Source organism: Schistocerca gregaria, chromosome 9 (assembly GCF_023897955.1).
Source record: "Schistocerca gregaria isolate iqSchGreg1 chromosome 9, iqSchGreg1.2, whole genome shotgun sequence".
Taxonomy (NCBI): Eukaryota; Metazoa; Arthropoda; class Insecta; order Orthoptera; family Acrididae; genus Schistocerca; species Schistocerca gregaria.
This window is the reverse complement of record NC_064928.1, coordinates 29,463,100-29,484,851: the sequence shown is the minus strand read 5'-3', so window position 1 is coordinate 29,484,851 and position 21,752 is coordinate 29,463,100. Positions and strand designations below refer to the sequence as shown.

The following is a 21,752-nucleotide window of genomic DNA, read 5'->3' as shown; positions in this document are numbered from 1 at the left end:
TGTAATGTACTAAAGCATGGATGTGTTATTACTCTGACTAAAATTTTCATTATGCCTTTCAGTGAAACAACTAAGACAACTTTTCTTTAACTCTTGCTCAAGATGAAAATATTTATGAACTCTTTAACTTTATGATCTAAAATTACATTTAAATTCTCGCTATTGAGTTTACAATCTTCCACTACTGAGACGTAATTTCATTACTACCGTATTTAGTCCCTCACACATAATCTCATCATTTACACAATTCCTCCTCAAGGACTACCACCTTAATGTTGGTGGGGAGGTTGGTGTGTGTTAGTGATCCACTGAGCTATGCTGGCAGGGGCTGTGCTCCCAGTAGGGTCACCCATACCAGACAGGTCAGTTGGTGAGATTTCAGACAAAGAGTAGTCCCCCCTGGGGGCTTCTGTCGTGGGAGTATGTGAGTGGTAACCACATGGACTCTTAGCTAAATCTGACATTACTTCCACTTACTTGTGTCAGGCTTCTTCTGTTTTCTTTCCTATCGGCCTCCCTTGACCAACTCTTACTCTTTCAACCCCAACAGTATTAGGTTTTGAGGCCTTAGGGTGTCTTTCTTTTCTATTCTCCAACAATCAAAGGTTGGCAAAGGACCTTGGGGTCTGGTCAGGCAGCTGATACCTGTTTGCAGAAACAAAACATGCCCACTGAAATTTGAAAAAGCAATCAGACCTCAAGGATTTCAATGCAGCTCTGCCAACAAACCCTACACCCACATTCTAGAAGGCATGAGTCACAAGACCCCTAGACAATGCATAACACACAGTGGATACAGACTACAAATCCCCCAGGGGCTCAGCATTCACTTGCTGAGTATGGGCTTGGCGACCCCGGGGTCCTGAGCTGGGGACTGGTCTGCGCCGCCAGTGTCCTGTCACCGTAACCCCCGGACATGCTTCAGCGACCACCGTACGGCGCGGCGGTGAAATGTTATGTGCTGCGAGGAATGGTAATCTTGGCTTGACCGCTTGGATTGCGAGGAAGGCCAACCTCTATAAAAACCCCTCAATCTTTTGGTGTGCTCCGCGCCTAGAAGATGCATGGCTGTTGGGGTGGAACAGTCGCAAGCGGGCAACCTCTGGGGCACCTGCCGCACCCCAGTTGTATAAGGCTTACTCAGGCACTTGGGGCTCTGTCTGAGCGAACTTTTAGTTCCCTAGCTGCTCGTGGGACCGCAATGGACACTTCGACCTCTACATTTCCCCCTCCCAGTGGCTTGGGTGGGCCACTGGTAGGAACACACACCCCATCGAAAAAGCGGCTACGCGCTGCGAGTCCTCCAGCGCCTGGTGTTGCTAGAGATTTAACAGAATGTAGTAACGGAGCACATGCTGATAATCAGAATGTGTTTTTGATTATTAAAAGGAAGGAGGGTAGCTTTTAGAGGGTTTCTCCCTTTTACATCCACAAGGGTCTTGAGGGAATTGCAGGAACACTGAAATCTGTAAAGCGACTGCGCAATGGGACTCTGTTAGTTGAGACTTCTAGTTCCCGTCAAGTCGCTGCCCTTCGGAAAGCAACCTGTCTCGGAGAGTATGCTGTCGAGACCGAGCTCCACTCCACTTTGAATTATAGTAAGGGTGTTGTGACGTGTAGGGACTTGGTGGATATCCCCATAGACGAGTTAAAATCTGAGTGGGCTGACGAAGGTATTGTTGACGTGCAGCATATTATGAAACGAGTCAATGGGGACCGCGTCAAATCTGACTCGTTTATTCTCATGTTCAGTTGCCCGAGACTCCCAGACCATGTTAAAGCAGGGTTCTTATGTTTGCCAGTAGGGCCATATTTCCCCAACCCAATGCGCTGTTTTAAATGTCAGCGCTTTCGGAATATTACGTTGGGGTGCAATGGGATAGCCACTTGTGGTAAATGTGGTCAGCCTACCCATGATGGAGCCGATTGTTCATCGCCTGTGAAGTGCGTGAATTGCTCTGGGAGTCACCCTGTCTGGAGCCGGATCTGCCCCATCTATCTCAAAGAACGGAAGGTACAGGAGATTAAAACATCTAAGCGCATCTCAAAAAACTGGTACAACTGGCCACTGTTGCTACGCAAATGGAGGTTGCTAGTGTTAGCACTAATACCTGTGCTTGCCAGTGCACTTGTGCTGCTGCGGTTGTTTTGCAATCTGCGGCTCTCCCCGCTACATCGGACAAGGCCGTTGTTGCTGACATTGGGGTACTTCCTGCCTCTCCCCATATGGCGCCTTCTGCCCAGGCGAGTAAACCTCCAACTGTTGACAAGGCTCTGCATTCTAAGCCCCCCAAGACAAAGCCTCAGAAGGACCAGGCACAAAGCCTCAGAAGATGAAGGTTCTGCCACCTGAGGAGACTAGTCAGCATCGGTCCGATGACGAGGCCATCGTACCGTCTGACATCTCCCGTGGGTCGTCATCGGAGCTTATGGACATTGATGTCGACCGGGGGTGATCTTCTCGCCCCAGGAATAAATCTCCAGCCAGTACGGTCTCTCCTCCTAAGCACAGAGGCAGGGTGAAAGTTCAGCCACCCTGATCGCTGGCTCCAATATTACAGTGGAACCTGAATGGGTTCAGGACGCATGTGGCCGAATTACAACTCCTTATACGAGAGTGCCCCTTGTGCTTATGTCTCCAAGAGACACATTTTCGGGCCACTGATGCTCCTTCCTTATGGGGCTATACCGTATATCGAAAAGATGATTTGACGGGGGAAAGGGCAAAGGATGGTGTTACGGTTTTTGTCCGTGACATGCACCCCTCATCTGAGCTCCCTCTCGTCACCGACTTGCAAGCTGTTGCAGTTGACTTCTTGTGGGTCGGAGGCTCACAGTCTGTTCAGTTTATTTACCGCCTCCGGATGCGATAGACTCTGAGGCTCTCACAGACCTTATTAGCCAACTCCCCCGCCCATTTCTTCTTCTGGGGGACTTCAACGCTCATAATGTCTTATGGGGCTCTCAGACTACTTGCCCCAGGGGTCGCATTCTGGAAAGCCTCATGATGTCTGACGAACTGTGCCTCCTCAACTCTGGTGCTCCCATTCATTTCTGTACTGCTTCCGGGTCGTCATCGGCTATTGACCTTTCCTTTTGCTCTCCAGCACTAGTGGAATGTTGGAAGAAGAAGAGTATCCGCAAAGACTGGAAAACAGCTAGAGTGATATCAGTTTTGAAAAAAGGAGATAAAAGTCTATGCAGTAATTACAGAGGAATAAGTTTACTGGACTGAGCATGCAAGATGTATGCAAAGATTTTAAACACAGGACTTAAAAACATAGCAGAAGCAGTATTGCATGAGGAACAAATGGGTTTTAGGAAAGAATGGTCCACAATAGATGCAGTTTTTATTCTACAGCAAATAATAGAAAAATGGAGAGAGTATAATAAAGAAACACACATTGCTTTTATTGACTTTAAAAAAAGCTTTAGACAATGTCAATAGACAGAAACTTTGGGAAATAATGACGAATCACAGATATCCAAAGCATAAAAAGTTTGTATCAAGACACAAATGTCACTCTAGATCTCAATGGTAAAACAACTAATGAGGTACCAGCTAATAAAGGGGTATGGCAAGGCTGCTGCATCTCTCCAACTGTGTTCAACATCTACATCAATGAAGTAATACATATATGGAAATCAGAATTTCAGATAGGAACATTCTTTTAAATAATTTACTATATGCTGATGATGCAGTGATCCTAGCAGATAAGGAAGATGACCTTCAAGAAGGAATCTACTTGCTAAAACAAATAAGTGCAAAATTTAACATGGAAATTTCAAAAGAAAAAACTAAGACAACGGCATTTGTGGGGAAAGAACCAAACAGAACCAAAATAGTGATAGATCAGAAAATTTTAGAGCAAGTAAACCATTTCAATTACCTCAGATGTGAAATGACCTATGGCTACAGCAGAGATATTGAAATTAAGCTCAGTAAATTCTGTCGGGTATGTGGAACAATCAACAGGAACCTAAAAACAAAACCAGGAAACACAGTCAAATTAAATTTTACAAAACTGTTGCAGTTCCCACACTGCTCTATGGAAGTGAAAGCAAGAAAGCCAGACTCAGACACAAGAAATGAAATTTCTTAAAGGTGTTAAAGGTTGCACAAGAGAAGACAGGCTAAGAAATCAAGATATTAGAGAAGAACTGCAAATCTTTAGCCTCAATGATAAAATTTCAGATTACAGAAGAAAATAAAATGAACATCTACAAAGAATGGAGAGTGGGAGACTTCCCTTAAAGGCAAGAAATTATAAGTGCCACGAGAGAAGAGACAGAGGAAGACCACGACAAAAATGGGTACTGTGACAGGCAATACCTGAAGAGAAGATGAAGATGATTTGCACAGTTAAATGATGCCTCTTTATATTAACTTGGTACTTCATAGGTCTGTAAAACAGGATACTCAGATTAATCAAACACCAGGAGCGAACCCTATATAGTTGTATGATTAGGATGAAATAATGGGGTGAATCAGTTTCTTTAAAGTTCAAGAATGATTATTCACTAATAAAACACAGTTTAAATTAATGGTTCACACTGTAGAGAAGTAAAATAATTAAAAAATAAATATTGTGTGGTGGCTGTAGGCTTAGTTGTGGTGAACAGTTACAGCAGCTACACTACCCACAGTAGGGCCTACAAGTATCTTGCTAGATGGGCTCAATTTCTCTTCTTGGCATCGTTCAACTTTACATGCACTAGCCCAACAACTTGCAGCTATACCGTAAGCCACTTGCAGCCTTCATCCGAGGCATTTTTGTGTAAATTCGCAGGTACAGCTTCTCCTGCTACACAAGGGCGTTATCACGCTTACCAAATAACCCTGTGATGAAACGCACTGCTCTTCTTTGGATCTTCCCTATCTCCTCTGTCAACCCCATCTGGTATGGATCCCACACTGATGAGCAATACTCAAGTATAGGTCAAATGAGTGTTTTGTAAGCCACCTCCTTTGTTGATGGACTACATTTTCTAAGGACTCTCCCTATGAATCTCAACCTGGTACCCGCCTTACCAACAATTAATTTTATATGATCATTCCACTTCAAATCATTCCGCACGCATACTCCCAGATATTTTACAGAAGTAACTGCTACCAGTATTTGTTCCGCTATCATATAATCATACAATAAAGGATCCTTCTTTCTATGTATTCGCAATACATTGTACAGAAAGCAGATGGCAGTTATAAGAGTTGAGGGGCATGAAAGGGAAGCAGTGTTTGGGAAGGGAGTGAGACAGGGTTGTAGCCTCTCCCTGGTGTTACTCAATATGTTTATTGAGCCAGCAGTAAAGGAAACAAAAGAAAAATTTGGAGTAGGTATTAAAATCCAGGGAGAAGAAATAAAAACTTTTGAGGTTCGCCGATGACATGGTAATTCTGTCAGAGACAGCAAAGGACTTGGAAGAGCAGTTGAATGGAATGGACAGTGTCTTGAAAGGAGGATATAAGATGAACATCAACAAAAGCAAAACAAGGATAATGGAATGTGGTCGAATTAAGTTGGGTGATGCTGAGGGAATTAGATTAGGAAATGAGGCACTTAAAGTAGTAAAGGAGTTTTGCTATTTGGGGAGCAAAATAACTGATGATGGTCGAAGGAGAGAGCTGTATCAAACCAGTCTCAGGACTGAAGACCACAACAACAACAACATTACATTTGTCTATGTTAAGGGTCATTTGCCACCTCCTGTATCATCCATGAAAAGCCGCATGGAACTTGGGACACTACCTACTAGTCATTTATATATATTGTGAAAAGCAGTAGTCCCATAAAACTCCCCTGTGGCACGCCAGAGGTTACTTTAACATCTGTAGATGCCTCTCCATTGAGAACAACATGCTATGTTCTGTTTGCTAAAAACTCTTCAATCCAGCCACACAGCTGGTCTGATATTCCGTAGGCTCTTACTTTGTTTATCAGGCGACAGTGCGGAACTGTATCAAATGCCTTCCGGAAGTCAAGGAAAATGGCATCTACATAGGAGCCTGTATCTAATATTTTCTGGGTCTCATGAGCAAATAAAGTGAGTTGGGTCACACACGATTGCTGTTTCTGGAATCCATGTTGATTCCTACAGAGTAGATTCTGGGTTTCCAGAAACGACATGATATGCGAGAAAAAAACGTTCTAAAATTCTGCAACAGATCGACGTCAGAGATATAGGTCTATAGTTTTGCGCTTCTGCTCGACAACCCTTCTTGAAGACTGGGACTACACTACCTGTGCTCTTTTCCAATCATTTGAAACCTTCCGTTCCTCTAGAGACTTGCGGTACACGGCTCTTAGAAGGGGGGAGGGCAAGCTCTTTCGCATACTCTGTGTAGAATCGAATTGGTATCCCGTCAGGTCCAGTGGACTTTCCTCTGTTGAGTGATTCTAGTTGCTTTTCTATTCCTTGCACACTTATTTCAAAGTCAGCCATTTTTTCGTTTGTGTGAGGATTTAGAGAAGGAACTGCAGTGCGGTCTTCCTCTGTGAAACAGCTTTGGAAAAAGGTGTTTAGTATATCAGCTTTACTTGTGTCATCCTCTGTTTCAATGCCATCATCACCCCAGAGTGTCTGGATATGCTGTTTCGAGCCACTGACTGATTTAACGTAAGACCAGAACTTCCTAGGATTTTCTGTCAAGTCTGTACATAGAATTTTACTTTCGAATTCACTGAACTCCTTACGCTAACTTCAACATCGTTTAGCCTCTGTTTGTCTGAGAGGTTTTGGCTGCATTTAAACTTGCAGTGAAGCTCTCTTTGCTTTCGCAGTACTTTCCTAATTTTGTTGTTGAACCACAGTGGGTTTTTCCCGTCCCTCACAGTTTTACTCGGCACGTACCTGTCTAAAATGCATTTTACAATTGCCTTGAACTCTTTCCATAAACACTCAACATTGTCAGTGTAGGAACAGAAATTTTCATTTTGATCTGTTAGGTAGCCTGAAATCTGCCTTCTATTACTCTTGCTAAACAGATGAACAGGGGCCCGTGGTCTGGGGGTAGCGTCTTTGATTAATAATCAAAACATCTTCAGTCCCGGGTTCGATCCCCGCCACTGCCTAAATTTTGATAAATAATCAGCATTGGCGGCAGAAGACTTCCGGCATAAGAAGTCAGCCTCATTCTGCCAACGGCCTTGTCAAAGAGGGCAGAGGAGCGGATAGAGGTTCAGGGAACTCTCTTGTCCTAGGGGTGGGAAATTGCCCTTAAAGGTGGAAGAATCAGCAATGATCAACGACATGAGGATGCAGAAGGCAATAGAAACCACTGCATTAAAGACATGTAATGTGTATCCACAGGACATGTGGACTGTAGTTGAAGAAGTGTCATGATGATCTCTCCATTGGCAAAAGATTCCAGAATAGTCCCCCATTCGGATCTCCGGGAGGGGACTGCCAAGGGGGAGGTTAGCATGAGAAAAAGATTGAATAATCAATGAAAGGATAATGTTCTACGAGTCGGGGTGTGGAATGTCAGAAGCTTGAACGTGGTAGGGAAACTAGAAAATCTGAAAAGGGAAATGCAAAGGCTCAATCTAGATATAGTAGGGGTCAGTGAAGTGAAGTGGAAGGAAGACAAGAATTTCTGGTCAGATGAGTATCGGGTAATATCAACAGCAGCAGAAAATGGTATAACAGGTGTAGGATTCGTTATGACTAGGAAGGTAGGGCAGAGGGTGTGTTACTGTGAACAGTTCAGTGACCGGGTTCTTCTAATCAGAATCGACAGCAGACCAACACCGACAACGATAGTTCAGGTATACATGGCGATGTCGCAAGCTGAAGATCAACAGATAGAGAAAGTGTATTAGGATGTTGAAAGGGTAATGCAGTATGTAAAGGGGGACAAAAATCTAATAGTCATGGGCGACATGAATGCAGGTGTAGGGGAAGGAGTAGAAGAAAAGGTTACAGGAGAATATGAGCTTGGGACAAGGAATGAAAGAGGAGAAAGACTAATTGAGTTCTGTAACAAGTTTCAGCTAGTAATAGCGAATACCCTGTTCAAGAATCACAAGAGGAGGAGGTATAATTGGAAAAGACCGGGAGATACGGGAAGATTTCAATTAGATTACATCATGGTCAGACAGAGATTCCGAAATCAGATACTGGATTGTAAGGCGTACCCAGCAGCAGATATAGACTCAGATCACAATATAGTAGTGATGAAGAGTAGGCTGAAGCTCAAGACATTAGTCAGGAAGAATCAATACGCAAAGAAGTGGGATACGGAAGTTCTAAGGAATGACGAGATACGTTTGAAGTTCTCTAACGCTATAGATGCAGCAATAAGGAATAGTGCAGTAGGCAGCACAGTTGAAGAGGAATGGACATCTCTAAAAAGGGCCATCACAGAAGTTGGGAAGGAAAACATAGGTAGAAAAAAGGTAGCTGCGAAGAAACCATGGGTAACAGAAGAAATACTTCAGTTGATTGATGAAAGGAGGAAGTACAAACATGTTCCGGGAAAATCAGGAATACAGAAATACAAGTTGCTGAGGAATGAAATTAATAGGAAGTGCAGGGAAGCTAAGACGAAATGGCTGCAGGAAAAATGTGAAGACATCGAAAAATATATGATTGTCGGAAGGACAGACTCAGCATACAGGAAAGTCAAAACAACCTTTGGTGACATTAAAAGCAATGGTGGTAACATTAAGAGTGCAACGGGAATTCCACTGTTAAATGCAGAGGAGAGAACAGATAGGTGGAAAGAATACATTGAAAGCCTCTATGAGGGTGAAGATTTGTCTGATGTGATAGAAGAAGAAACAGAAGTCGATGTAGAAGAGATAGGGGATCCAGTATTAGAATCGGAATTTAAAAGAGCTTTGGAGGACTTACGGTCAAATAAGGCAGAAGGAATAGATAACATTCCATCAGAATTTCTAAAATCATTAGGGGAAGTGGCAACAAAACGACTATTCACGTTGGTGTGTAGAATGTATGGGTCTGGCGACATACCATCTGACTTTTGGAAAAGCGTCATCCACACAATTCCGAAGATGGCAATATCTGAAAAGTGCAAGAATTGTCGCACAATCAGCTTAACAGCTCATGCATCGAAGCTGCTTACAAGAATAATATACAGAAGAGTGGAAAAGAAAATTGATAATGCGCTAGGTGACGATCAGTTCAGCTTTAGGAAAAGTAAAGGCATGAGAGAGGCCATTCTGACGTTACGGCTAATAATGGAAGCAAGGCTAAAGAAAAATCAAGACACGTTCATAGGATTTGTCGACCTGGAAAACGCGGTCGACAATATAAAATGGTACAAGCTGTTCGAGATACTGAAAAAAGTAGGGGTAAGCTATAGGAAGAGATGGGTCATATACAATATGTACAGCAACCAAGAGGGTATAATAAGACTGGGTGATCAAGAACGAAGTGCTTGTATTAAGAAGGGTGTAAGACAAGGCTGTAGCCTTTCGCCCCTACTCTTCAATCTGTACATCGAGGAAGCAATGATGGAAATAAAAGAAAGGTTCAGGAGCAGAATTAAAATACAAGGTGAAAGGGTATCAATGATACGATTCGCTGATGACATTGCTATCCTGAGTGAAAGTGAAGTAGAATTAAATGATCTGCTGAACAGAATGAACAGTCTAATGAGTACACAGTATGGTTTGAGAGTAAATCGGAGAAAGACGAAGGTAATGAGAAGTAGTAGAAATGAGAACAGCGAGAAACTGAACATCAGGATTGATGGGCATGAAGTCAATGAAGTTAAGGAATTCTGCTACCTAGGCAGTAAAATAACCAATGACGGACGGAGCAAGGAGAACATCAAAAGCAGACTCGCTATGGCAAAAAGGCATTTCTGGCCAAGAGAACTCTACTAATATCAAATACCGGCCTTAATTTGAGGATGAAATTTCTGAGGATGTACGTCTGGAGTACAGCATTGTATGGTAGTGAAACATGGACTGTGGGAAAACCAGAACAGAAGAGAATCGAAGCATTTGAGATGTGGTGCTATAGATGAATGTTGAAAATTAGGCGGAGTGATAAGGTAAGGAATGAGGAGGTTCTACGCAGAATCGGAGAGGAAAGGAATATGTGGAAAACACTGATAAAGAGAAGGGACAGGATGATAGGACAATCGCTAAGACATGAGGGAATGACTTCCATGGTACTAGAGGGAGCTGTAGAGGGCAAAAACTGTAGAGGAAGACAGAGATTGGAATACGTCGAGCAAATAATTGAGGACGTAGGTTGCAAGTGCTACTCTGAGATGAAGAGGTTAGCACAGGAAAGGAATTCGTGGCGGGCCGCATCAAACCAGTCAGTAAACTAATGGGGCAAAAAAAAAAAAAAAAAAAGAGAGAGAGAGAGAGAGAGAGAGAGAGAGAGAGAGAGAGAGAGAGAGAGAGAGAGAGAGAGACTGGGTCCATTGGTAGAATAGAGGGCTGAAATGGGAACAGAGAAGGGGCTAGATTCCCTGTTTTGCACTTACAGAGTCGAAAAGTTCGAGTCTTTTTGTTATCAGTAGATCCAAGATGTTATCTGCATGAGTTGGTTCTCTGTTTAATTGCTCGAGGTAATTTTCGGATAGTGCACTCAGTATAATGTCACTCGATGCTCTGTCCCTACCACCTGTCCAAAAACATCTGAGTGTCCCAGTGTATATCTGGTAAATTGAAATCTCCACCTAAGACTATAACAATGTGAGTAAATTTATGTGAAATGTATTCCAGATTTTCTCTCAGTTGTTCTGCCACTAATGCTGCTGAGTCAGGAGGTCGGTACAAGGAGCCAATTATTAACCTATCTTGTTTATTTAGTATAGCCTTCACCCATAATAATTCACAGGAACTATCCACTTCTATTTCACTACAGGATAAACTACTACTAACAGCGACAAACACGCCACCACCAGTTGCATGCAATCTATCCTTTCTAAACACCGTCTCTGCCTTTGTAAAAATTTCGGCACAATTTATCTCTGGCTTCAGCCAGCTTTCCGTACCTATAACGATTTCAGCTTCGGTGCTTTCTATCAGCACTTGAAGTTCAGGCACTTTACCAATCCAGCTTCGACAGTTTACAATTACGATACTGATTGGTGCTTGGTCCCTGCATGTCCTGACTTTGCCCCGTACCCTTTGAGGCTGTTGCCCTTTCTGTACTTGCCCAAGGCCACCTAACCTAAAAAAACACCCAGTCCATGCCACACAACCCCTGCTACCCATGTAGCTGCTTGTTGCGTGTAGTGGACTCCTGACCTATCCAGCAGATCCCGAAACCCCACTACCCTATGGTGCAAGTCAAGGAATCTGCAGTCCACATGGTCACAGAACCGTCTCGGCCTCTAATTCAGACCCTCCACTCGGCTCTGTACCAAAGGTCCGCCGTCAGCCCTGTCGACGATGCTGTAGATGGTGAGCTCTGCTTTCAATCCCACTAGCGAGACTGGCAGTCTTCACCAAATCAGATAGCTGCCGGAAGCCAGAGAGGATTTCCTCCGATCCATAGCGACACACATAATTGGTGCTGACATGAGTGACAACCTGCAGATGGGTGCACCTTGTACCCTTCATGGCATCTGAAAGGACCCATATACCTAAGGGCCCCCATTACGCGCCTGACGTTGGAGCTCCCAACTACCAGTAAGCCCACACTCTGCGACCGCCCGGATCTTGCAGACTGAGGGGCAACCTCTGGAACAGGACAAGCAGCCATGTCTGGCCGAAGATCAGTATCAGCCGGAGACAGAGCCTGAAACTAGTTCGTCAGACAAACTGGAGAGGCCTTCCGTTCACCCCTCCGGAATGTCATTTGCCCCCGTACTTGAGTCCTGGTCTGGGTCACAGTTCCAATTTGCCATAAAGTGGACATTTATATTTTATGTCAACAAATTTCACTTTATCAGAAATGATTTTCTTGCTATTGCGAGATTGCCTGCTTCATGAGTCGTCATCAGTTAGCTTCCAAAATAGCAAAATTAGTCTACTTTCAGTTTCTTGTTTCTTGATCTAATTCCCTCAGCACCACCTGATTTTATTCAGCTATACTGCATTACCTCAATTTTACTTCTTTTGTTTTATGAAGTATTTACAAAAAAAACCTGTTCCAGGATTATTCATCAGAAAACTTCATCAGATGTAGCACATTCAATATTGAGAAGACTGAGGGCAAGGAAGATGAGGAGGCAGTGAGAGAGGACCACATGGAGGTAAGTGACCTGTACATCACTGGTGTCTTGCTGACAGTAGTGTAAATCAGAGGAAAGTCAAGCTTTGTATGAAGTACTTGCCAGTAGAATGTTAGCTTTGCTTTTGAATGTTCATGCTAAAGTAGTCTAGTGGAAAGGAACTTTCAGTAACAAAACAATGAACAATTGTAAAGCAAAATGGCGTTGTATATACAAACTGTGGCAAATTTCTCCGTAAATTTTGAGTTATTATCATCAGTAAAGTGTTGTTCATGTGATATTATAGTGGAAAAAGGTATCAGAGCATGCTCACTAATGCATAAATGGTACTACTCAAGTTGTTTTGTGTGAAATTAAACTCTGATAAAATCTCGTGCGATTGTGGTCAGCTGTGTAACAGTCTCTAAGTAGCAACGGAAATGTGCAGTGCCAGATTTGAACTATCACGAGCTTTATTGTGATATAAATGGAGCTAGAAAATACATAGAATTTCTGGAAAATCTAAAGCAAGTATTGAGGAATCCTCGTGAAAGCAAAAACTGTGAATCAGAAAGTGCTTACAGCAGGCCTAGGTCTATAAAACTACAGAAAAATTTCGCCATTCCAGACGGTCTAAAAGCAAACAAGGAAGACTTTAATGATAATGATTGCCATCTAACAGATGCTGCTGATATACAAAAATATAGAAATAGCATTGCCCCAAAAGGCAGTAATGACAGAAATATATATCTTAGGAAATCCAAGTTAGTTGTTTACTCAGACAGTCATGGTCGTGATCTCGCAAAAATCTTGCAAAATGAACACAATGTTAGAACTGCCAGCTATATAAAACCTGGGGCCCCTATGAACGAAGTAATCAGGAACATACAGCCTGATAACACTACACAAGAAAATTGGGTTTTAGTTATAATTGGTGGTGCAAATGATGTTTATTACAATGAATTAAAAAGTGCCATCCGTGATCTCCGGAAAACCCTAGATACAGTGAAAAATTTAAGTGTAATAGTGACTGGAATACCACACAGATATGACCTAATAGAAAATTCGTGTGTCAACCAGGAAATTATTAAGGCCAACAGGCAATTTTGCAAAATATGCAAAGCATACAGAAACACAAACTTCCTGGACGTGAAATTCTTGGAAAGGAAACACTCACCAGGCATGATATGCATTTAAATATTCATGGTAAAAAGTTCATAGGTTCTAGAATAAATGAGATGGCTGTGATGATGTACACAAAAAACATCACGCCTATTATTGTATCAACTCAAAACAGAGAAGCCATCTCATCACAGATGATACAAAAAAAAAAAAAGGCAGCAGAACAAACACAATCAATAGCAGTTACACAAAATGCAGCAGTACAAACAATAATCGAAGCAGAAATGCCAACAACAGCATCACCATCAACAGCAGCATCACAGACAGCAGTAACACCAGAAATCCCAGCAATAGCAGGAGCAGCACCAGAAATGGAAACAACCATCCATGGGGCAGCAAGTAGATGGAAAAGGGCACCGCCTTACCATATGAAGGATTTTTTAATTGCAGATATGACAAAGAAGAAGGCACCAAGATAACTAACTTTAAATGCCTAACAGTACTCCACCAAAATATTCAGTGTGTAAAAAAACAAAGTGCAACAGCTGGAAGTTGAGTTAAAAATCTTAGACAGCACTGTTATCTGTATTACAGAGCACTGGTGTAAAGAAAGTGAAATCTTATATATTAATTTACCCTCATATGTCCAAGCATGTTCTTATTACAGAAACACAGTGAAAGGTGGAGGATCATGTAATTATGTTAAGAACGGCATTGAATTTAAAGTAAGAAATGATATTATCATGCTAAGTGTAGGCAAAGACTTTGAAGTGTCAGTAATAGAGATAGTTGCTATAAATATACCCAAGAAACTAACTATATTATGTGTATATCGTTCTCCTAGTGGTAATTTAGAGGTATTCTTTTCAAAACTTATACAAAGCCTAGAACTAGCATTAACCCTGAAACATAATATCCTTTTGTGTGGGGATTTTAACATAAATACAACTAAAACAGATGACACCAGTAACACATCTTACATAGTTTTGGTATATCATCACTAGTCAACTGTGCAACAAGAATAACTACACATTCATCATCTACCATTGACCATGTAACTACAGATGTAGGCAGAGAAAACTGTGATGTACTTGTCAAAAATCTGGGACTGTCTGACCGTCTATCTCAGATTATAAAAGTAAAAGCTTGTGTAAAAAAAGAATCAAAACTGCATGTATATAAGAGTCTACTCTCCATCAGCTTTGCAAGAGTTTTCCTTAAAGTTAGCACATGAAAGTTGGGAAGGAGTATAAATAAAAACTAAAGTGAATAGCAAGTTCTCTAATTTTATGTCTGAGTTTAAATCAAAATTTGAAGAAACATTCCCCAATGGACTACTAAAGGAATTAGAAAAAGTGCTTAAACTTGTAAATACGTAAACTCCATTAAAAAGGACAATAGTGATCCAGTTTTTTTGCACTACTACAAAAACTACAAAAGGATCTACAGGAATATACTCAACACTCCAAAAAAATCAGCCAACGATAGGTTCATAAATTTAGCCAATAATAAAAGTAAAGCTGCATGGGCTATAGTGAAACAAGAAACAGGAACTGTGAAACAGAGAGGTACAAACACACAAATCAGGAACAAGGGAAACTTAGAAAATAACCTGAAAGAATTAGCAAATTATGTGAATACCTACTTTGGCAGCATTGCAATGAACTTACAATTTTTTTTTTACAAAAGGTGCTAATCAACCAATACAGAAGCATATAGCAAACTCAATGGTATTGCTTACCACTACTGGAAGGAAGAATGCAATGTTGTAAGGCAATTAGTATCAAAGTTCCACTAACAGAAATCATAAATGAATCCTTCAAAACTGTTTGCTTCCCTGACTATCTGAAGCATGCTAAAATTTTACCAGTTCACAAGAAAGGTGACATAGAAAATGTTGAGAACTACAGACTAATAGCCCTATTGTCATGCTTTTCCAAAGTGATAGAAACAATTCAATTCAATTTACTAGTGTCCTTGTAGTACATCATCAAAATGACATAGTACTTGTCAATAAACATTACAATTTAAAATACATGTACATGAAAATTTATAATTGAATTTACTTGTCACTTAGGCATTACAATTTTAATAGAACTATAAGAACATTAACATAAAAATATACAAGTAGGATAACAACATAAAAAAAGAGCTAGTGATTCTCACTACAAAGATTATTTCCATTCTTACATTAACACTGTTTCACACTTTCATAGAAACAGGCAGTATTTAAATGTGAGCAATTACACACATTTGTTATGTCAGGGAAATACTAATTGCACTTTTATTGTCAATGATTCATAAACTCTTCAATACTGTAAAAACTATTGCTGAATAACATGTTTTTTAATTCTCTTTTAAATATGTGTAGTGTTGGTATTATTTTTAGTTCTTTGGGGAGAGCACTGTAGACGATTTTGGGTTGGTATAGTACACTTTTGTGATACAAAGCTGTTTTTTGAATTTCTCTGTGGAAACCATTCCTATTCCTCATTTTGTAGTTGTGAAATTCTCTGTTTAATGTAGAAAATTCCTCGTGTTCTTTTAAGAAACATATGCTTTCATATATGTATAAGGATGGTAGTGTCATGATTTTTAATTCTTTGAAAGCATGCCTACAAGAGTATCCTATACCTTTTATTATTCTGACTGTCTTCTTTTGTAGTCTAAATGAATGTTTTGTTAGACTGTTGTTCCCCCAAAACTGTGCACCGTATCTTAATAAACTGTGCATGAATGAGAAATAAACACACAACACTGTTTTAATATTACATAAGCTTTTAAGCATTCTAAGTATATAACATGTTTGACTTAATTTTTTGTTCAATGATATTACATGCTAAGTGTTCATCAAACCAGACTCCCAAGAATTTAGTGTATGATGCTTGTTCAATCTTACACTTGCCCAGTTCTACTGTAAGGTTAGTTTTTATTTTATTTGTAACATGTCTGAAGTTGATCCACATTGTTTTTTTGGCATTGACAATGAGTCTGATTTCATTGAACCATCTGTCTGCTTCGTCTCTTGCTAATGTGACTTTTTCCTGTAAGTCAGCTTCACTATTTGTTTTAACAAACAAACTTGTATCGTCAGCAAACAGTAGTGCCTCTGCTTCAGATAGTTGACTTGGTCATTATAAATATTAAAAACAGTAAAGGCCCTAATACAGATCCCTGGGGTACTCCGTACAAAACTCTCCCGAATGTTGATGAATATGTCCTATCTGCATGGCTTATCTCCACCTTCTGATACCTGTCTGACAGATATGATTCAAACCATTTGTTGGCAACTCCACGTATCCCATAGGCATATAACTTCCTAAGCAGTAACTTATGGTCACTGACATCAAAGGCCTTTGATAAGTCTAAAAAAAATTCACAATTTAATTCCTTTCTATTTATGGCATTTAGAACAAGTTGCAAAAAGTTGAAGATAGCTGATTCAGTTGATTTATTTTTATGGAAACCATTTCGTGCATTAACCAATATTCTATTCTTAATAAGAAATTTGTATAGTCTATGATACATTATCCTTTCTATTATTTTTGAGAAACCTGACAACACTGATAAAGGCCTAAAGCTACTAACAGGATATTAATCACCATTCTTGTAAAGTGGCTTTATAGTTGACATTTTAAGTTTTGATGGAAACACCGCTGTCTTAAAAGATTCATTTATAATTTCAGTGAGATGTGAGACTATGTTTCTTGCACTTTGCTTAATGACTTTGTCAGGAATCCCATCACATCCACATGACATTTTATTTTTTAACTTATTTATAGCATTTAGTACCTCTGATTCAGTTACTGGGTAAAGGAACATTGTCATGCCATTCATGGGGATTTTTACCGTGCTATTGGAATTGCATTTAGTTTTAATTAAATTTATGACTATATTTGTGAAATGTTTGTTAAATATTTTGGCAATCTGAAGTGGGCCCTTAACAGTTTTACCTCCACTTTTAATGACAAAGTTGTTATCTTTTCTTTTGTGTCTACCTATATTTTTATTTATTACCTCCCAAGTTGACTTCATTTTGTTATTACCTTTCTCAATATATGAATCATTATCAAGCTTCTTAGCTGCAATTATTACTTTCTTGTACAGGCTTCTATAACATTTCACATGTGCTTTCAGTGATACATTCTTCCTGGCTGATTTATTTACCTTTCTGAGAGTGTCTGGTGACTTTCTAATCCCCTGTGTAACCCATGTTTTAGTTTTATGTTTAGTTTTGACTCTTTTTATAGGGAAGGCAACATCGAAGCAGTGTTTGTAGCTTTCAAGGAATGAGTCAAACTTTGTGTTGACATCACCACTTGATTCACTACCCCAGTTGTTATTTTCCAGAATGTAATTAAAATTCTTATGCTGTCATCATTTATAAACCTCCTTTCTCTGTAACTGTTATCGATAACAGGGTCCTTGTAAGATGTGACATTTAAACTCAATTTGATACCCTTGTGATCCGAGAAACCAGTGTCAGTTACTTCAGTGTTATATTCACACTTGTCCTTGTTTATAAATACTTCATCTATTATAGTTTCAGACATATTTCCACATCTGGTAACTTCATTTACAGTTGCCATCATATTGTGAAACAAAAACAGATTGCACAGTTGCTGTTGTTTACTACAATCATTCTTAAAGTTAACATTAAAATCACCAAGAACAATTACATTATGTTTAAGTTCATTCAGTAGTCTCTCAAGGTTTTCCATAAAAATGGCAAAGTTGCCCAATGGTGATCGGTACAAACACACAGTAATAATTTTTGATCTTCTTTCTTTTCACAGTCTCTATGTATTATATTATTAACAGATTTTAATGTTTTGAGCACATTATGGGCTGAGTTTTTAAGTTTTTGCTCAAGGTTTTTGTTAACAGTTGCTTGTATGTTAGGTGTAATGAACTTTTCGGAGGCTTGTTTACTTTCAGTTCTCACGACACTTACTTCTTCCACACTCCTGCCACAAGGTTTTATTTCATCACATATTTCCAGAGTATTGTATCTGTTTTGTACAGCGATCTTTTTAGTTGCTTTTAGTTTGTATTTTTTAAAATTTACACTCATTTTAGGAAGAATAGATGTGCTGTTGATTTCAGAGTTTGTGTTAAGTGATGATACTCCATTCAATTCACATTCACAAAGCCTTGCTTTTAGGACTTTTATTGTTTTTTAGCACTTTGCAATTCATACAACACACTTTGTAACACATTAATTTCACGTCCGCTAGCGTAAGCAACTAACATAGCGTTAAATCCGTTACAACTTCCCTGATCACATTCACATGAAAACACAGTTTTTGCATTAATGTATCTCTCACACACAGAATGTATCCATAATCGTGATTCTAAGCAAAGTCTGAAACCATTTAGAACATTTGAATTACAGATTACGCATATGATTACATTAGAATTTCTGTCTTCTTGAGAGAAACTATATCACACACTGCTGTTAGTGACGCCATCTTAGAATATAATGAAAAACTGGTTTTTGAGCTATCTAAGTAAATTCAACGTCCTCTGCAATGACCAGCATGGTTTCAGGTCTGGTAGAGGTACAGAATCTGCAATAGTACAATTTACAAAAACAGTTTTAGAAGCACTAGATGAGAACAGCTGTGTAACTGGTCTTTACCAACACCTGTCTAAGGCATTTGATACAGTTGACCACCAGAAGCTGTCGCATAAATTAGAAGCACTAGGAGTAAGGGGAGTGGTTCCCAAATGGTTTCGTTCATATCTAGAAAACAGAGTACAGTCAGTAGAGATCACGCATCTCCAGTGGATCAAAGTACATTGAGAAACATATATCTGATCCAAAATATATCAATATTAGGGTCCCTGTATTATTTCTGGTGTATATAAATGTTTTCCCACAACATATCAGCCATGGAGAGAAGATATTGTTTGCAGGTGACAGCAACATAGTAATCACCAGTAACACACCACCACAAATTTTGGAAAATTCTACTGAAATGCTGAGGGATGTTCACAAATGGTCTCAGGACAACAAATTAACTCTCAGCGCAAAGAAAACAAATACAATATGCTTTAGAATGAACAGAAAACATAGTCCCTTAAATTTAAAACTAGGTAACATCTTCATAGATGATGTACCTACGACAAAACTCTTAGGGTTGCACATTGACAGCCAAATGAAGTGGAATGAACATGCCATGAAACTCTCAAAAAAGATATCCACAACATGTTATGCACTTAGTCCTTGTATCTGTATGCAGTAGTGAATGTTTGAGAACTGTATACTTTAGTTATGTTCATTCAGTAATCACTTATTGTATTATTTTCTGGGGAAACTGTGCTCAGAGTTTACTAACAGTATTTAAAATGCAAAAGAGAGCAGTAAGAATTATAGCAAAAATCAGTAAGCGGACCCACTGCAGAGAACTTTTCAAAATTTTACAAATTCTAACTGTTCCTTGTGAATTTATATTCCAAACCATAGTGTACATCAAGAAAAATATAGAAAATTATAGCACAAATAGCAATTTTCATAACTATAGTACAAGAACAAGTCACTGTCTTCACCTAGACAGGAAGAATAAACATAAGACTCAAAATAGCTTCTTCTATGAAGGTGTAAAACTCTATAATAAACTGCCGCAGAAAATATAAGCAGCAGATAACATGTACCTCTTTAGGAAACACCTTAAATTGTTTTTGCAGGAACACTGCTTTTACACTATAAGTGAATTCCTTAGTACAAAATGATTGTAAATAGTTTTTGTTTCACAATATTTTGATAAGGAGCAAAAATGATTGTAAATAACTCATATGTCACAATGTTTAACTGCATAAATATATGAATGTATGCAACTGACAACATCCATAAAATGTCCATGGATGGCTAAATAAATAAATGAAAAATGTCGAAAAAGATTGTATATTCTTACTAGTCAAAACTGGAAAAAAAGATTCCTATAAATCCATGTCTGGAAACAAATGCTTCTTGATGGTTAAGCTATTTTGCTTGACTCTGGAGTTGTCAGTACATGGTGACGTAAACTTTTCCTGCTAGTGTTCATTGCATGTTTGTCATCGGTTGTCTGTCTCTGTACTTACAAGAGGACCTCACAGACTGGCCTTTTAAAATTTTCTTCTTACTTGTAGGAATCGAAAGTCACTGTCAGAACGTCAATTTCCTCAAGCAGTGTGGTGTACTACGCAAATAACTTGATAAATTAACATTTAGAGATTATAAGATTTCAGAGTAGTGTTAAGTAGAAAACATTTACACTGAAGTGCCAAAGAAACTGGTGTAGGCATGCATATTCAAATAAAGAGATACGTAAACAGGCAGAAGGTGGTGCTGCAGTTGGCAATGCCAATATAAGACAACAAGTGTCTGGCACAGTTGTTAGGTCGTTACTGCTGCTAAAATGGCAGGTTATCAAGATTTAAGTGAATTTGAATGTGGTGTTATAATCGGCACATGAGCAATGGGACATAGTATCTCTGAGGTACCGATGAAGTGCAGATTTTTCCATATGACCATTTCACGAGTGTACCGTGAATATGAGGTATCCAGTAAAACATCAAATCTCTGACCTTGCTGCGGCTGCAAAAAGATCCTGCAAGAATGGGACCAACAAATAAAGAGAATCGTTCAACGTGACAGACTATAACAATCCTCCCGGATCATTACATTTAACTTAACTTTCTATTGCGTGGAATTCATTTGATGAAAGAATATAACAGTTTCCAACTTCACAAAATTTATTGATAACTGAACTGCATACTCGTCATGTTAACAAAACACTGACTGACATACTTCACAGATCTCTTTGACTGACTGACAGAACAACTCAATAACTCACTGACTCTCTTGCAGCATCACTGCTTTGCTTTATATAGAATTTTAACAATAAATCTCAAAATAACCCATTATTAATTTTGTACAATTTTTATGTTACAATTAAAATCTACAAAACATAAAGGAACTGATGTTAAAGCTGAATAAGGTTCAAAATACAATATTAATTGACATAATTTTTATAGTATCATTACTAGTTTTAAATATGAAAATCGATCTGAACTTTAATTACAATAACGTCTTTTGTATTATTTTAGTTATATAATTAATTACAGTTTGGATTTGGTTACTAACATTCAGTGATAGTACAAATCTCATGCTTTATGCATAAAATTTACAAAGCATTGTCCATAAAGTTTACAAATAAGGCCTTAAATTCTGAAAATCGGAAAGTTTTGTGGTGTAAACAATTGGAGAGTTAATTAGAAATGTAATTACAGAGGATATTATTTACAGAGGACAACATAAAAATAGATAACAAATGCAAATACATTGCTTGGTAATAACTTTTAAGCCGTTTCTCAAGATAATGATATTCTCTGTGTCAACCCTCCAATCAACTGCAATTAAGGTAATTAGAGGCACCAACCACTTATGCCAACATTTGCACAGCCTCTTAATATTTGCTGCCAGATATTTAACCCTTCA

General features: G+C 39.2%; 1 protein-coding gene across 6 annotated transcripts in view; it reads left to right on the top strand.

The window, feature by feature from the left end:
* The window catches only part of LOC126292120 (zinc finger protein 701-like), a 170,085-nt gene that overhangs the window by 65,485 nt on the left and 82,848 nt on the right, over positions 1-21,752 (top strand). For all 6 annotated transcript variants that reach the window (XM_049985951.1, XM_049985952.1, XM_049985950.1 and 3 more), the window contains exon 5: positions 12,089-12,187. In XM_049985951.1, the coding sequence (XP_049841908.1) occupies positions 12,089-12,187 (99 nt within the window). The remainder of the gene's footprint in view (positions 1-12,088; positions 12,188-21,752) is intronic.